The sequence below is a fragment of the Salmo salar genome, chromosome 29, assembly GCF_965601325.2.
Source record: "Salmo salar chromosome 29, fSalSal1, whole genome shotgun sequence".
Classification (NCBI taxonomy): Eukaryota; Metazoa; Chordata; class Actinopteri; order Salmoniformes; family Salmonidae; genus Salmo; species Salmo salar.
This window is the reverse complement of record NC_138319.1, coordinates 17,763,204-17,780,672: the sequence shown is the minus strand read 5'-3', so window position 1 is coordinate 17,780,672 and position 17,469 is coordinate 17,763,204. Positions and strand designations below refer to the sequence as shown.

The 17,469-nt window shown below is 43.4% G+C and overlaps 1 protein-coding gene across 1 annotated transcript; it reads left to right on the top strand.

Moving 5' to 3' along the window:
* The first annotated feature begins 10,631 nt into the window (after nt 1–10,631).
* nell3 (NELL (neural EGFL like) family member 3) lies at nt 10,632–17,046 on the top strand. The gene is made up of 4 exons (XM_014181022.3): nt 10,632–10,846; nt 11,076–11,755; nt 13,566–14,201; nt 14,358–17,046. Exons 1-4 carry the CDS (start codon nt 10,704–10,706, stop codon nt 15,893–15,895), a joined length of 2,997 nt encoding a protein of 998 aa, XP_014036497.2. The 5' UTR covers nt 10,632–10,703; the 3' UTR covers nt 15,896–17,046.
* Nucleotides 17,047–17,469: the final 423 nt, after the last annotated feature.

Sequence of the window (17,469 nt, the reverse complement as noted above, 5' to 3'; positions counted from 1 at the left end):
GAATGGCTCACTGAGCTTGACTGCTTCTGTGTCATTAGCAATCAAAAGAGAAAACAACACTCAAATAATAGATATTTACAGCTGTGTGTACTGTATGTCTTTATTTTGGTGTTCCCATGTGGCGCAGTGGTCTAAGGCACTGCATCTCAGTGCAAGAGACATCACTACAGTCCCTGGTTCAAATCCAGGCTGTATCACACCCAGACGTGATTGGGAGTGCCATAGGGCGGTGCACAATTGGCCCAGCGTTGTTCGGGTTTGGCCGGGAGAGGCCTTCATTGTAAATAAGAATTTGTTCTTAACTGACTTGCCTAGTTAAATAAAGGTTATGCAAAAAATATTGATAGGCAGTACTACAAAATGTCACAAATATTCACTCAAATCAGATTTTAATGACTACATGATATGCAAGCCAGTCCCAAGAGTTGTAGTCTAGTCTAATTAACTAACGAGATTGGGAGAAAGTCCAATATTAACGTTTCACATTCCTTACTTTCACCAATGGTCTCCTCAACAAAAGATAGACATTTCCTGACTACCCTAGTCACCACCCTAGACATGGTGAGTTTGACGTGACAGACATTGGAAGGACAACAGCTGTCTCAACAATAAAGATGTCCAGAGCAAAAACCTACTGACACCTCGGACAACACTGTTGACGACAAGGTCATCCGAGAGTCAATTCAGGACAAATGAGACATGCCAGTCAATAAAGGGTAAGCTGTTCTATAAATACTTTCAGCTTTTATGGAACTGTGAAATAAGATTTAGTAGCCTTGGCTATAAATTGATGTTGGTAAAAGGCCCAGACATTTCATTTCCTCTTCGTTATGTATTTGCATAATAGCTAGTACATTATTTTTAACAAAATCAATGTTGACAATAATATTTTATTGGCAAGTTGGCATTGGAAATATACGTTACACCGCAAAAGACACGCCATAAAAAGTGACATCAAAGGATGCTATTCACACTCAAAAAATGATGGTTCCTCAAAGGTTCTTTGGGAAGGGTGATGGTTCAATGTGGAACCATACTGACCCAAAAAACTCTTTGAGCCCTTCAATGGTTCTTTGCAGTTAAAAGTTCTTCCTCTTTTAGTGATCATTTAAATGTAGGGGCGGAGGCTCAATCGAATATTTTGGGGCGTGTTTTTTTCACAGCTTTTTTTGTGCAACTGTGAGTGAGAGTGTCATTCCATTTTATCTACTCTCTTGAGGATGATTAATTAAGTCAGTAGTTCTCTAGTCTTTCCTCATGGATCACCCAGTCGTTCCAAAGCTAGCACAGATGATTCAACTTGTTAATAAACACAATAATATAATGAATGAAATTTGAACAATATAATATGACTATTAAACCAGAAAAAAACACCCTGTATGGTTCTACAAACAACCTTTGAGATTGAGAAAGGTTCTTCAAAGAACCATTCTCCTTAAAGGTTCTATCAAGAACCATACAAAAGGGTTCTATATAGCCCCAAAAATGGATGTAACCATAGCGGAACGCTTTTTTTTTTGTTGGTGCTATATAAAATATTTTTTAATGGTTCTTTAAAAAACCTTACAAGTTCCATTTAGAACCTCTTCATGTTCTTAGAAGTAATGGTTCGGCCACACCGGCGGAACCTTTCCAGTTGAAAAGGTTCCTTGAGGAACCCTTCTGAACAGGATCTTCGAAGAACCCCTGTGTAAAGGTTAAAACCAGAACCTTTTTGTGATGGGAGGGGTTCAATTGTGAAACTTTTAAATAATATATTGTAGAGGTGGCAGCCTATCAGATTGGAGGCGTGGCTTTCAGATGGTTATTTCTGGTCAGCCGTTAGCGTAAATGTCATTCCTGTTCACCATCTTAAGTTTGCATACTGCAAATTAAAAAGTTCCTTCAATATTTATGCATGTCACATACTCTAATATAGTAGTAATATTGCTGATTGCATACAGTAATAAAGTAGTAACTATTCTGACTTTGGGATTTACATAGGCTCTTGAGGAACTCATACGCCTTTGTGTTCAATCTTAGCATATGATAACAACACTAGTGAGTCGCAGTTCATGAACAATTCGTTCTTTTGGAATTACTCTTTTTACTGACTCGAGAGTCATAATTCGTTTTTCTGAATGGCTCGTTCACTTTGTTTATCTCCACCAACTGTCTGTCATATGTACGCAGGAAAATAGATCATGAGCATAGGGAAAAAACACATGTTGCAAGAATGACCGCAATTAATTAATTATTGAATGTTATGATGGACAGAGCTTTGTAGAACCAAGACATACACAGCTTCTGCTCAACAAACTCAAACTTGAGAACGAATCATTTAGGGGGCTGCAGTTCGCGAACGACTGTGCTTATCACCTTGCCCAGCTACCCAGACTCCCTACTCCAGCCAAACGCTACGCCACGCCCACGGATGTTAGTTCCTTCTCCGCAATGAGAAGTATGTAGCAAACAATAGAGCAGGTGAACAATTTAGTGTGAGTCGTCAGGCTACTTATCACCTTCACGGCAGTGAAGCAATGTATTCCACCAAGAGTCGTTCACAATCTAGTCTGGTTGCAGCCACAACTAGACCTTGTGATTGAAATGGCGCAAAAAGAGATGGCTGCCGTTTTACGATCCTATAACCAACTGTGCTATTGTGTATGTTTTTTCACGTTATTTGTAAGTTATTTTGTACATAATATTTCTGCCACCATATCTTATGACTGAAAAGAGCTTCTAGATATCAGGACAGCGATCACTCATCCAATACTGGAGGAATACTTTTTCTTCAACGAGTTGGACGGGAAGGATTTACTTCAGACGCCCTCATCCCCGTCATTCGCAGGAGAAAGAGACAGAGGTATCGTGGATGAAGATCCGGATGCCTTGTAAGGATCCGTCACAAGTGGGTAATCTACCTTTACCATCAGTCCTATTAGCCAAAGTACAATCAATAATGAAATAGACGAACTACGTATATTCTACTAACGGGACATTAAAAACTGTAATCTTATGTTTCACCAAGTCTTGGCTGAATGACGACATGAATAACACACAGTTGGCGGTTTTAAGCTTTTTTGGCAGGATAGAACAGCAGACTCTGGTAAGACAAGGGGTGGCAGTCTGTATATTTGTAAACAACAGCTGGTGCACAAAATCGAAGGAAGTCTCGAGGTTTTGCTCGCCTGAGGTAGAGTATTTCATGATAAGCTGCAGACAACACTATTTACAAAGAGAGTTTTCATCTGTATTTTTCGTAGCTGTCTACATACCACCACAAACCGATACTGGCACTAAGACCGCACTCAATGAGCTGTATACGGCCAATAAGCAAAAAGGAAAACGTTCATCCAGAGAAGGCGATCCTAATGGCCAGGGACTTTAATGCATGTTAAAAATGTGCAACCAGAGGGAAAAAACTCTAGACACACACAGAGATGCATACAAAGCTCTCCCTTGCCCTCCATTTGGCAAATCTGACCATAATTGTATCCTCCTGATTCATGCTTACAAACAAAAACTAAAGCAGGAAGCACCAGTGACTCGGTCAATAAGAAAGTGGTTAGATGAAGCAGATGCTAAGCTACAGGACTGTTTTCCTAGCACAGACTGGAATATATACCACATCAGTTACTGGCTTCATCAATATGTGCATCGATGACGTCATCCCCACAGTAACCGTACGTACATACCCCAACCAGAAGCCATGGATTACAGGCAACATCCCCAATGAGCTAAAGGGCAGGGCTGCCACTTTCTAGGAGCGGGACTCTAAGCCGGAAGCTTATAAGAAATCCCGCTATGCCCTCCGACGAACCAGCAAACAGGCAAAGCGTCAATACAGGACTAAGATTGAATCATACATCACCGGCTCCGACGCTCGTCGGATGTGGCAGGGCTTGCAAACTATTACAGACTACAAAGGGAAGCACAGCCATGATCTGCCCAGTGACACGAGCCTACCAGCCAAGCTAAATTACTTCTGTGCTCGCTTTTGAGGCAAGTAACACTGAAGCATGCATGAAAGCATTAGCTGTTCAGGACGATTGAATGATCACGCTCTCTGTAGCCAATGTGAGTAAGACCTTTAAACAGGTCAACATTCACAAGGCCACAGGGCCAGACAGATTTCCAGGACGTGTACTCCGAGCATGCGCTGACCAACTGGCAAGTGTCTTCACTGACATTTTCAACCTGTCCCTGACTGAGTCTGTAATACCAACATGTTTCAAACAGACCACCATAGTTCCTGTGCCCAAGAACACTAAGATAACCTGCCTAAATGACTACCAACCCATAGCACTCACATCTGTAGCCATGAAGAGCTTTGAAAGGCTGGTCATGGCTCACATCAACAACATTATCCCAGAAACCCTAGACCCACTCCAATTTGCATACCGCCCCAACAGATCCACAGATGATGCAATGTCTATTGCACTCAACACTGCCCTTTCCCACCTGGACAAAAGAAACACCTATGAGAGAATGCTATTCATTGACTAGATCTCAGTTGTTCAACACCATAGTGCCCTCAAATCAAATCAAATCCAATTTATTTATATAGCCCTTCTTACATCAGCTGATATATCAAAGTGCTGTACAGAAACCCAGTCTAAAACCCCAAACAGCAAGCAATGCAGGTGTAGAAGCACAGTGGCTATGAAAACTCCCTAGAAAGGCCAAAACCTAGGAAGAAACCTAGAGAGGAACCAGGTTATGAGGGGTGGCCAGTCCTCTTCTGGCTGTGCCGGGTGGAGATTATAACAGAACATGGCCAAAATGTTCAAATGTTCATAAATGACCAGCATGGTCAAATAATAATCACAGTAGTTGTCAAGGGTGCAACAAGTCAGCACCTCAGGAGTAAATGTCAGTTGGCTTTTCATAGCCAATCAAAGCTCATCACTAAGTTAAGGACCCTGGGACTAAACACCTCCCTCTGCAACTGGATCCTGGACTTCCTGACAGGCCACCCCCAGGTGGTACGGGTAGGTAGCAACACATCTGCCACACTGCTCCTCAGCACGGGGGTCCCTCAAGGGTGCGTGCTCTGTCCCCTCCTGTAGTCCCTTTTTACCCATGACTGCATGGCAGGCACGACTACAACAACATCATTATGTTTGCCGATGACACAACAGTGGTAGGCCTGATCACCAACAACAATGAGACAGCCTATAGGGAAGAGGTCAGAGACCTGGCCGTGTGGTAGCAGGACAACAACCTCTCCCTCAATGTGATCAAGACAAAGGAGAAGACTGAGGAATACAGAAAAAAGAGGACCGAGCACGCCCCCATTCTCATCGACGGGGCTGCAGTGGAGCAGGTTGAGAACTTCAAGTTCCTTGGTGTCCACATAACCAACAAACTATCGTGGTCCAAACACATTAAGAACGTTGTGAAGAGGACACGACAAAGCCTATTCCCCCTCAGAAAACTGAAAAGATTTGACATGGGTCCTCAGATCCTCAAAAGGTTCTACAGCTGCACCATTGAGAGCATCCTGACTGGTTCCATTACTGCCTGGCATGGCAACTGCTTGGGTAGTGCGTACGGCCCAGTACATCAATAGGGCCAAGCTTCACGCCATCCAAGACCTCTAAACCAGGCTGTGTCATAAAAATTGTCAAAGACTCCAGCTACCCCAGTCATAGACTGTTCTCTCTGCTACTGCACGGCAAGCGGTATCGGAGCGCCAAGTCTAGATCCAAAATGCTTAACAGCTTCTACGCCCAAGCCATTCAAAGGGCTAACCAGACCCCTCTTTTACACTGCTGCTACTCTCTGTTTATTATATACTCTCTGTTTATTATCAATGCATGGTCACTAACTCTACCTACGTTTACAGTTGAAATCAGAAGTTTAATATTAACAGTTTTCACCAAAACCGTCAAAATACTCATCAACAAATGAAGGAAGAACTAATGCAGACAAAATATCTGCACTACTTTATGAGAAAAAACAATACATACAGTTGAAGTTGGAAGTTTACATACACTTAAGTTGGAGTCATTAAAACTCATTTTTCAACCACTCCACAAATTTCTTGTGAACAAACTATAGTTTTGGTAAGTTGGTTAGGACATCTACTTTGTGAATGACACAAGTAATTTTTCCAACAATTGTTTACAGACAGATTATTTCACTATCAACTCACAGTATCACAATTTCAGTGGGTCAGACATTTACATACACTAAGTTGTCTGTGCCTTTCAACAGCTTGGAAAATTCCAGAATATGAAGTAATGGCTTTAGTAGCTTCTGATAGGCTAATTGATATGATTTGAGTCAATTGGAGTTGTACCTGTGGATGTACACTGCTCAAAAAAATAAAGAGAACACTAAAATAACACATCCTAGATCTGAATGAATGAAATAATATTATTAAATACTTTTTTCTTTACATAGTTGAATGTGCTGACAACAAAATCACGCAAAAATAATCAATGGAAATCCAATTTATCAACCCATGGAGGTCTGGATTTGGAGTCACACTCAAAATTAAAGTGGAAAACCACACTACAGGCTGATCCAACTTTGATGTCCTTTAAAACAAGTCATAATGAGGCTCAGTAGTGTGTGTGGCCTCCACGTGCCTGTATGACCTCCCTACGACGCCTGGGCATGCTCCTGATGAGGTGGCGGATGGTCTCCTGAGGGATTTCCTCCCAGACCTGGACTAAAGCATCCGCCAACTCCTGGACAGTCTGTGGTGCAACGTGGCGTTGGTGGATGGAGCGAGACATGATGTCCCAGATGTGCTCAATTGGATTCAGGTCTGGGGAACGGGCGGGCCAGTCCATAGCATCAATGCCTTCCTCTTGCAGGAACTGCTGACACACTCCAGCCACATGAGGTCTAGCATTGTCTTGCATTAGGAGGAACCCAGGGCCAACCGCACCAGCATATGGTCTCACAAGGGGTCTGAAGATCTCATCTCAGTACCTAATGGCAGTAAGGCTACCTCTGGCGAGCACATGGAGGGCTGTGCGGCCCCCCAAAGAAATGCCACCCCACACCATGACTGACCCACCGCCAAACCGGTCATGCTGGAGGATGTTGCAGGCAGCAGAACGTTCTCTACGGCGTCTCCAGACTCTGTCACGTCTGTCACATGTGCTCAGTGTGAACCTGCTTTCATCTGTGACGAGCACAGGGCGCCAGTGGCGAATTTGCCAATCTTGGTGTTCTCTGGCAAATGCCAAACGTCCTGCACGGTGTTGGGCTGTAAGCACAACCCCCACCTGTGGACGTCGGGCCCTCATACCACCCTCATGGAGTCTGTTTCTGACCGTTTGAGCAGACACATGCACATTTGTGGCCTGCTGGAGGTCATTTTGCAGGGCTCTGGCAGTGCTCCTCCTGCTCCTCCTTGCACAAAGGCGGCGGTAGCGGTCCTGCTGCTGGGTTGTTGCCCTCCTACGGCCTCCTCCACGTCTCCTGATGTACTGGGCTGTCTCCTGGTAGCGCCTCCATGCTCTGGACACTACGCTGACAGACACAGCAAACCTTCTTGCCACAGCTCGCATTGATGTGCCATCCTGGATGAGTTGCACTACCTGAGCCACTTCTGTGGGTTGTAGACTCCGTCTCATGCTACCACTAGAGTGAAAGCACCGCCAGCATTCAAAAGTGACCAAAACATCAGCCAGGAAGCATAGGAACTGAGAAGTGGTCTGTGGTCACCACCTGCAGAACCACTCCTTTATTGGAGGTGTCTTGCTAATTGCCTATAATTTCCACCTGTTGTCTATTCCATTTGCACAACAGCATGTGAAATGTATTGTCAATCAGTGTTGCTTCCTAAGTGGACAGTTTGATTTCACAGAAGTGTGATTGACTTGGAGTTACATTGTGTTGTTTAAGTGTTCCCTTTATTTTTTTGAGCAGTGTATTTCAAGGCCTACCTTCAAAATCAAAAGAAATCAGCCAAGACCTCAGAAAAAAAATTGTAGACCTCCACAAGTCTGGTTCATTCTTGGGAGCAATTTGCAAACACCTGAAGGTACCACGTTCATCTGTACAAACAATACTATGCAAGTATAAACACCATGGGACCACGCAGCCATCATACCACTCAGGAAGGAGACGCGTTCTGTCTCCTAGAGAGGAACGTACTTTGGGACAAAAAGTGCAAATCAATCCCAAAACAACAGCAAAGGACCTTGTGAAGATGCTGGAGGAAACAGGTACAAAAGTATCTATATCCACAGTAAAACGAGTCCTATATTGACATAACCTGAAAGGCCGCTCAGCAAGGAAGAAGCCACTGCTCCAAGACCACCATTAAAAAGCCAGACAACGGTTTGCACATGGGGACAAAGATCATACTTTTTGGAGAAATGTCCTCTGGTCTGATGAAACAAAAATAGAACTGTTTGGCCATAATGACCATTGTTTTGTTCGGAGGAAAAAGGGGGAGGCTTGCAAGCTGAAGAACACCATCCCAACCGTGAAGCACGGGGGTGGCAGCATCATGTTGTGGGGTGCTTTGCTGCAGGAGGGACTGGTGCACTTCACAAAATAGATAGCATCATGAGGTAGGAAAATTATGTGGATATATTGAAGCAACATCTCAAGACATCAGTCAGGAGGTTAAAGCTTGGTCGCAAATGGGTCTTCCAAATGGAATGACCCTAAGCATACTTCCAAAGTTGTGGCAAAATGGCTTAAGGACAACAAAGCCCTGACATCAATCCTATAGAAAATTTGTGGGCAGAACTGAAAAAGCGTGTGCGAGCAAGGAGGCCTACAAACTTGACTCAGTTACACCAGCTCTGTCCGGAGGAATGAGCCAAAATTCACCCAACTTATTGTGGAAAGCTTGTGGAAGGCTACCCGAAACATTTGACCCAAGTTAAACAATTTAAAGGCAATGCTACCAAATACTAATGACCCACTGGGAATGTGATGACAAAAAAAAAGCTGAAATAAATAATTCTCTCTACAATTATTCTGAAATTTCACATTCTTAAAATAAAGTGGTGATCCTAACTGACCTAAGACGGAATTTTTACTAGGATTAAATGTCAGGAATTGTGAAATAACTGAGTTTAAAAGTATTTGGCTAAGGTGTATGTAAACTTCCGACTTCAACTGTACATATTACCTGAACTACCTTGACGAACCGGTGCCCCTGTACATTGACTCTGTACCGGTACCCCTGGTATATAGCCTCGCAATTGTTATTTTACTGCTGCTGTTAAATTATTTGTTACTTTTATTTTCTATTTAACATGTTTTTCTTAAGGGCTTGTAAGTAAGCATTTCACTGTAAGGTCTACACCTGTTGTATTCAGCGCATGTGACATATACCATTTGATTTGTTTGTATCAAGAAATAATCGTATTTATATGCCTAGCAATCAACAAAAGTACATTGTCGAAAGCACACGTTTACAAGCCCCAGTCACCAATGACAGCTCCAAAAAGCCCCCTATGGTGAACAACATGTGAACGAGAAGCTCGTAGAATCATGACTCTTTCGAGTCCGTTGGCCGATAGGGGGTCCTGTGTGTTCTTAGGATTACTGACTCAAATTAACAAAATTTGTCATAAGATTCATTCTTTTAACTGAACAAGACAAAAAAAATCTAAGTCCATTAAAAGAGAACTACTTCTCATTAGTAAACAATACAACTGAACAGATGAACAGCAATGATTTTTACTCTAACATGTTGCCCCAAAAAATATATATCTTAAAGCCACGCCCCTACTAAGCCACGCCTCCACTCCAGGGTTCCTTCAGGAACCAATTGCTACATTGAACCATTAAAAGGTTCCTCAAAAACCCCTCGACTAACCGAAGGTGCAAACATGAACCATTGACTAGCAATGGTTCCTTGAGGACCTCCATTGGTTCCTTGAGGATCTCCAGGTTTCCTCGAGTCACCACTAATTCTCTCTTAGGCTGATACAGAGAGACTCATCCATGCTTTTATTACAAGCAGGCTTAACTACTGTAATGCTCTCCTGTCTGGTCTACCCAAGAAAGCCATTAGTCAACTGCAAAACATACAGAATGCTGCAACACGGGTACTGACCAAGACCAGAAGGAGAGCACATATTACACCGGTTTTAATGTCTGCACTGGCTGCCTGAGTTTTAGAATGAATTTAAAGATGCTTCTATTGGTTTTTAAATAAATCCACGATTGTGCACCCCAATACATGTCAGACATGCTTTTAAATTATTAACCCAGTAGGTCCCTCTGACACTGGACTTTTAACTATCCCAAAGCCTAGGACCAAGAGGCATGGAGAGACAGCCTTTAGTTATTATGCCCTGGAATAGCCTTCTAGAGAACCTGAGGGGGGCAGAAACTGTGGACATATTTCAAAGAGATCTTGAAACACACCTTTTTTAGCTTTGTTTTTCCTTAATTCAGTTGTTATTATTCCTTTTTTTAAATCCTCTTATGTTTGTTGTGTAGTAAATATTTCAGTTTTTATTGTCAATGTTTTTTGTTGTTGTTTTTCTTTCTGTAAAGCACATTGCGTTGCATTTCATGTCTGAAATGTGCTATATAATGACGCTGGATTTGATTTGATTTGAAGAGTGTAAAGTACCAGAAAGGATTCCTCTATGCTTACAAGCCCAATAACCCGTATTTGGTACTGTATAGAACCATTTGTTTTTAGTGTGTTCCGATAGGAAGGAAGAATAGGAAGGGGAAGGGTTAATTTGCGGCTGGGGAAACCTGATGCTAATTAAGTCGTTGGAATGTCACATACTAGCATTCTATTCCAGAAGCCTTCAGAGTGGGTCAGACATGGAGTGAGGGGAGCGATGCACGTTTCAAATTGTTTTCTTATCTTATTGACGACGTTCAAAAAGGGCATCCACACCAAATACCAAAGCCACAGGTAATGTTCCCTATTGTTTTGTCTGTTGGAGTTTACTTTGTCATATCTGGATTTCAGGTAGCCTACTTTAACTGTTATAGTTAAACAAGAAAATACATGGGGGGAAACCAGCCTAAACCAAATCTAATTTAATCAAATAAGCATATCTATCCAAAATGTGAGATTTTTGCGCATTGGTGTCATAAGAGCGAAAAGATGCTGAAGTTTAAATCGTTTTCATTTTCTCCAGGGAGATAAGCAAATGCAAAATGGCATTGTCCAGAACAGTGCTGTTGTTATTGGTGTACTCGTTATCATTACATGACACAGTAAGAGGTGTCGCAGAGATATGCCGGGGGACGCACTGCCACGGTGGCGAGACTGGGGATCCCAGACCCTGCGTCGGAGCCCACTGCCTGGGGGGTAGATCATCCAGACCACCGCGGCAATATAATCCAACAACACATGGCAGATCGGGACAGACAGTCCCCAGCCAGCACCATGTGTACCACAGCTCTCAGTCAAGAGGAGACACCACAGACACGTATGTTGTTCAACCACAGCGCGGTAGGCACAGTGACAGCGCTAGGGAAAGCGCAAGGATGCAAACTTCTGAAGTTTTCGGTGCAGGATGTACTGGAGCGGATTGCGTTACTCCTCAGAAACAGCTCCAAGCTTTTAACGACACCAGAGACTGTAAAGGGATCGAATGTAAATTGCCACTAAGGATACGGCCAAAGCCCCGTCCAAAATATTGTGTGGGAGAGGGCTGTCAGGCTGATGACGCCGCAGCTTCCAGCCAGCCTTCCCCTGTCCATATGCCGGACAGAGCTGCTCAGTTTCTGGGAGAATTTCCAGAGTTTGGATATCCTGCATCTGAACTTGGCAGTGCGCCTTTGGGAGTGCAGCTCACATGTGACATTAAACCAGGTTAGTATATACCCACACATCAATTGTATATGAAATATATTATTATTAGTGTTATAATGCATTCAAATACTACACAGTAACGGAAAATTGTAAATTATATGGTCATTTGGGGTATTATAAACAGTCAAATACGCTGAAACATTTTACTGCACCATACTGTAAATTATGGTGCATTGTGGGAAAATATTGTGTGCATGGCAAAACATTGCTGTATTTCGTATGGTACTGTTATTCCACCCCACAGAATACAGTACCATACCATATCTTCGGTGCACATAGGGTATATTTGTTGCACCCGCGAGCATCAGTTTGAATGGGCAGCAAGTATTAAAACTTGACCATGTCCTTTTGGTCTGTTTTGTAGTGATGGGAGTACAAAGCTTCTTGAAGCATTGAGATTTTCCATCCAATTGTGTTGAACATAGGTTCATTATTCAGGGCTTTGATCAACACAGTATACACTACTGGCACCTGCTGGTCAAAATAATTTAGAGCTGCCAAATGATTATAGATGATGTCCCATAGGGTGAGCGTAGCCTTTGTCTTCTACCAAATAAATACCAAACCAACCAGGTGGTTGTTCAGCAAAACTTCAGACATCATTGATCACATGCTTCTGATAAAGTGATACAGTCATCTGCACACTGCTTTGTGATTTCAATGCATGCCTGGAGCTCCAGCATTAAATGTAACATCACTGCTGTTTTGCCCTGTAGTCGATGCCAGTTTGGAAGCCTTTGGTAAGACCTCTAGAAGTGCAAGTGATATAAATACCCAAATATTAATTAATATACTGTAATGTGTAAACACTTTACCTAGCAGCCAACATGCTTACACCAATCCCTTAACCCCCCCCCCCCCAATGAATTTCATTATTCCATTCATTTACCTTTTTTGTTTTTACAGTATAATACAGTACATTTTACAGTATTGTACTTTGTGTAATTACACAGTACTTGCTTTGATGCCGTATTTATATTACATTAGGTGTACCAGGAAATACAGAATTTTACTTGCCACGAGCTGCCTGTAATCTACTGTCAAATCCACAGTAACACCTTTACAGTGTAGGCTATCTATTAAGAAAAACGTAATTGACAGATGAGGGAAGATACATAGTGTGTAAAGGGGTTCCAACGAGTGCCAGATTGAACTCCGTGGATGTGTGCATAATTTAGAACCCCTTTACACAATGCGTTTGCAAAATAACCAAAGTAGTCTTATTCCAAAACACGCGGTTTTGATAGCGATTTATTGTCTGGTAGGCTACATAGATTTTTGTTTAGAAATGACATGGTGAAATGGAAATCACATAATATCCCGTTTATTACTTTTAATTCATTTGGGATTCATTTAAACATGCAACATTAGGCATCATTGCTACCATCTTCTTGTGTTTGAGACCCAAGATGATGCATGCATTGACTGCAGGCCAGTTGAACTAGAAAAATGTCTGACAGTCAAGAAAACTTAGAATGCTTTAATGTCTATAAAAAGCCTGGATAGGAAACTTCCATTACTTGATGTTGGACTTTTAGATTTTGTGCCAAAATAGTTTAACAAAAATAAAAAAAAGTATTTCATCTCCAAAAGTGATGTATTGTATTATCATAATTTCACAGTATATTTAATTTAGCATTAACCACAATTTCAGTAATGATTTGCTGAACTGTTTTGAAGTCTAATCTTCTTAGAGTAGAGGAGCACATTTATTAGTACTTGATTCCAGTTTAATAGCTAGCTATACATAGGATGTGGAACTATCTCTGACTACTCCACACTTTAAACCCTGCCCTATTCCATCTCACAGGGGAGAACGAGGTGCCTTCAGAGGATGCCCTCATCTTACACCTCCAACTGGCTAAGGGGCAGGAGAAGCTGGTAGAGGCCCTTCAGGCTCAGCAGACGATCATCCGCGACCTGCAGCAAAAGCTAGCTGAACAGCAGGGGGCGCTGTTGGCCCAGCAGCGGGAGATCCTGGAGCAGCAGCGGCGCATGTACGAGCAGATGGACGTGGTCAAGGCACAGTATGGCCTGCTCTCTGACACTGTCAAACAGGTGTCCTTCCAAGGCCTCCAAGGGGAGCTCCAGAGCTACTTCGAGAGCCACCTGGCAGGCCTCCAGAGCCAGGCTCGGAGCCACCTGCAGAAGTCCTATGCCATTCGCAAGGACATGCACATGGATGTAGATGCTAAGTTGATGGATGTGGTCGGGGAAGCCCACCTTCCGCACCCCCTGCTGGGGTGTGGCGCCCCGTGTGGACCGGAGGATTACTGTGACTTCCAGAGGGAGCCGCCGCAGTGTGAGAAGTGTACCATGTGCCCACCTGGTTTCTTCCTGGTCTCCCAGTGCTCTCCCAATGCAGACAGAATATGCCAGGACAGAGACGAATGCCTTGAATTACCAAACCTATGTGGACAGGGAGTGAAGTGCCTCAACACTCCAGGTAAGGCTTACAACATTTCTAATTTGTAATTAGACATGATATCCATCCTGGTTCCAGAAGTCCTTTTACTGAATAGCCAACTAAGAGTATCAAGCAATTTGGCATATGCTCATATTTCTGATCTCCTTCTCTTTGTCATTGTTTGATGCTGAGCAGGAGGGTTCAGGTGCCTGGGCATGTCGGAAAGGGAGGCTGCTGCTGGAGTATGTGGTCATGACTACTTCTACAACCAGGAGCTTCCGGAGTGCCAGGCTTGTTCTGACTGCAATGGAGACCCCATTGCCATCCCCTGTACAGCCACCAGTGATTCTGTCTGTGGACCCTTCACAGACAATCTGATGTCCCAGTCCTGGGGCGCCACCGTGACCTTGCCCCCAGCCAGGGCCCCTGGCAGCCACATCTTCCCTGGCCTCCAGCTCAATGTCCAGATCAAAGAAGCCAGCGACTTGCTGTCCAACCACGACGGCCGGCTAACCTTCCAGCAACACGGCTTGATGTGGCTGGACCATAACTTTGCCCTAAAGCACAATTGCAGGAACTTCCTCCAGGTGGGCATGCGGCTCAACAGCAGTCAAGAGGAGGAAGGCCACGACCTCAGTGGGGTCCGCATTGAGCAGCCAGACGGGAAGTACTTCCAGGGCGTTAGCGTTAGTGGCAGCGCAGAGGTCGAGCCCAACTACATGCTGACACTGTTCCTGAAGAGTCCCAACCAGCATTGCAACCAGAGTAAGGATCTGCATGTCTACGAACTCAACGGGCCTTCCTTCAGCCTGCTCTGGCTGTCCCACGATACTGGAGCCGTGGCCATGACAGCACAGATGTCAATGTCGGCCCACTACCAGACCAACTACCGTCCAACCTTCCGCATCACCTCCGTCTCTGACCCTTACATGGTGGGGTTGACCCACGACAGCCGCGGGGTGCGCTTCACAGAGAGTGGCGTGGTGAAATTTGTCCTACAGCAAGCGCTGTACTCCATGGGCCACACCTGCATCCGAGAGGGCTTCTCTCTGGTGGCCTATGCCAACCGCAACGGGACCAACCAGGAATTGATGCAGGCATTCAAGTCGGGCGTCAACTACAGGGACACATCAATCACCCTGTCTGGGGCTGTCAGGGTGGATAGTGGGCACTCGCTTAGTTTCGAGATCCTATCCCCATCCCAGTGTAATATCCGCTACTTTGGAGACAGTACTGGGATCAGTATACTGAGCCTTATCTGGATCCCCTCAGCTGTCTCCTCTGCCCTGACTGCCACAGTGTCCAGGACAGACCTTCCCTCTGGAGTCGTCCGCAACAAAGCCCTCCTCTTCCAGCAGGTCAGCCCAGAATCAGACCAAGTGCGCCTGGCCCGTTCTGGGGAACCCAACGCCCAAAAGAACTTTGTCTTCCGGGGGGAGGGGACCGCTAACGTGGCCCTCAACCTGAAGCTGATCCATTCGTGTAACGTGGTGAAGCTCACTCTGCACCGGCACGGGGGCAGCGGGGAGGGTGGACAGGCTATACCCGTGGCCCAGCAGATGTCTGGGCACATGCCTGAGGGCAGCGAGTGGGCCAATGTGGGCCTGAGGGCCTCCTTCCAGGTCCAGAACGGTACAGCCATCTATGTGACACTGGACTGCGTACGTGGTCGTGTTAACCAGATCACCCACAAGGGAGGCACTAACATATCCATCCTCTGGGTGGCGTTGTGATCCAAAAAGAGGACCTTTTTTGTTGTTGACTCTGTCACATTTTGTCAACACGTTTTAGAAACAAACATGGTTTCGCACAATTTCAAATTACAGAGCAAATTTGGAACCTCACTTAACTTCACAGGTGCTTCCAAGGTAGAGGAACTTTTTTGAAATGGAAGGTTGTGTTTTGTCTGATAACATTTTTGTCATGTTAATGTTGTCTGATACTTTGTTGATTCATTGATTATTTTTGGATGACAAGTACTGATTTTGCTCGAAGTACTTCGGCTGGTTGAGCAGTGACCAATTATTTTGTATGGAGTAAGCTGAATGATGTGTGTGTGTGTGTGTTTATAATGTTTGTTATCTTATTCCATCAATTTCCTGAACATGAATATGAAATGTTGCCTTTCTATGCGTGTGTATTACAGAGTATTTTGATAAAAGAGCATTTAAATATTTTAAAATGTATTATATTTAACTTTCACCAAGCGGTTATTTTTATTTCATATTTTCAATGATAACTTATTCTGAATGTTATGTCACTTAAAATAATAGTAGTGTAAAATTGGAAAAAAATTATATCGACATACTATTGGAAACAATACCTTACTTCATAACCAGAATTGTACTTCAATCTTTTTCGATAAAACAAACAAACAGTTGTCAATACTGTACTTCTAGGATACATGTATGTCAAACAATACAATTATGTTACAAATATTTATGTGACCATGGAACTACAGTATAAGTGTAGTATACATTACATTTACTTACATAAATGGTGTAGGGAAAGTTTATCCTCAGATTATTATAATTTTTACATTTGATAATTCACGCAAATCAGGTTTTATATAGCAACAATATGTTAACCGTAAACTGCATAATGTATGTTATGCTTTAGCCTCAATACTCTTGGCCCTGTGGAAGTGCTGCCTATGCATAGCATTCTTAATTGCCTTTGTGCATGTTCTGTCCCCCAAACAATTAGACACAATGAAGTGTTTCAGCAATTTGGCAGCAAAGCGGACGGTCATTGAAATAGTTATGGTTTATTTTCACTTCGCTATGCAATGCTTGGTGATTTGTTTTACTCCACATGTATTGTAGAACAACAATGAGTGTATTATTCTTTTCAAAGCCAAATAAAATTCACAAATATTTTGTAAGATGTTGATTTTCCCTCTTGCTTTAAAAAAAATATGTACCAAAAAGTGATGAAGAGGTCAGCATCTAGGTGTAATTTCTGGGATGAAATGAGATTGATATTTACATTTTAGTCATTTAGCAGACGCTCTTATCCAGAGCGACTTACAGTAGTGAATGCATACATTTCATACATTTTTTTTTTATTTTTTCTGTGCTGGCCCCCCGTGGGAATTGAACCCACAACCCTGGTGTTCCAAACACCATGCTCTACCAACTGAGCTACAGGGAAGGCCCTGTAGCTCAGTTGTCAGCTCAGTTGTCATTCATGTAGAAAATGTATGTCCTGATATAGAGGCTTTGGTAAAAATTTGAATGACGGCACACAGTCTCACCTCCACCATGTGACTGCATCACATGATACGAGCCTAATTCTTCAGTCTTTT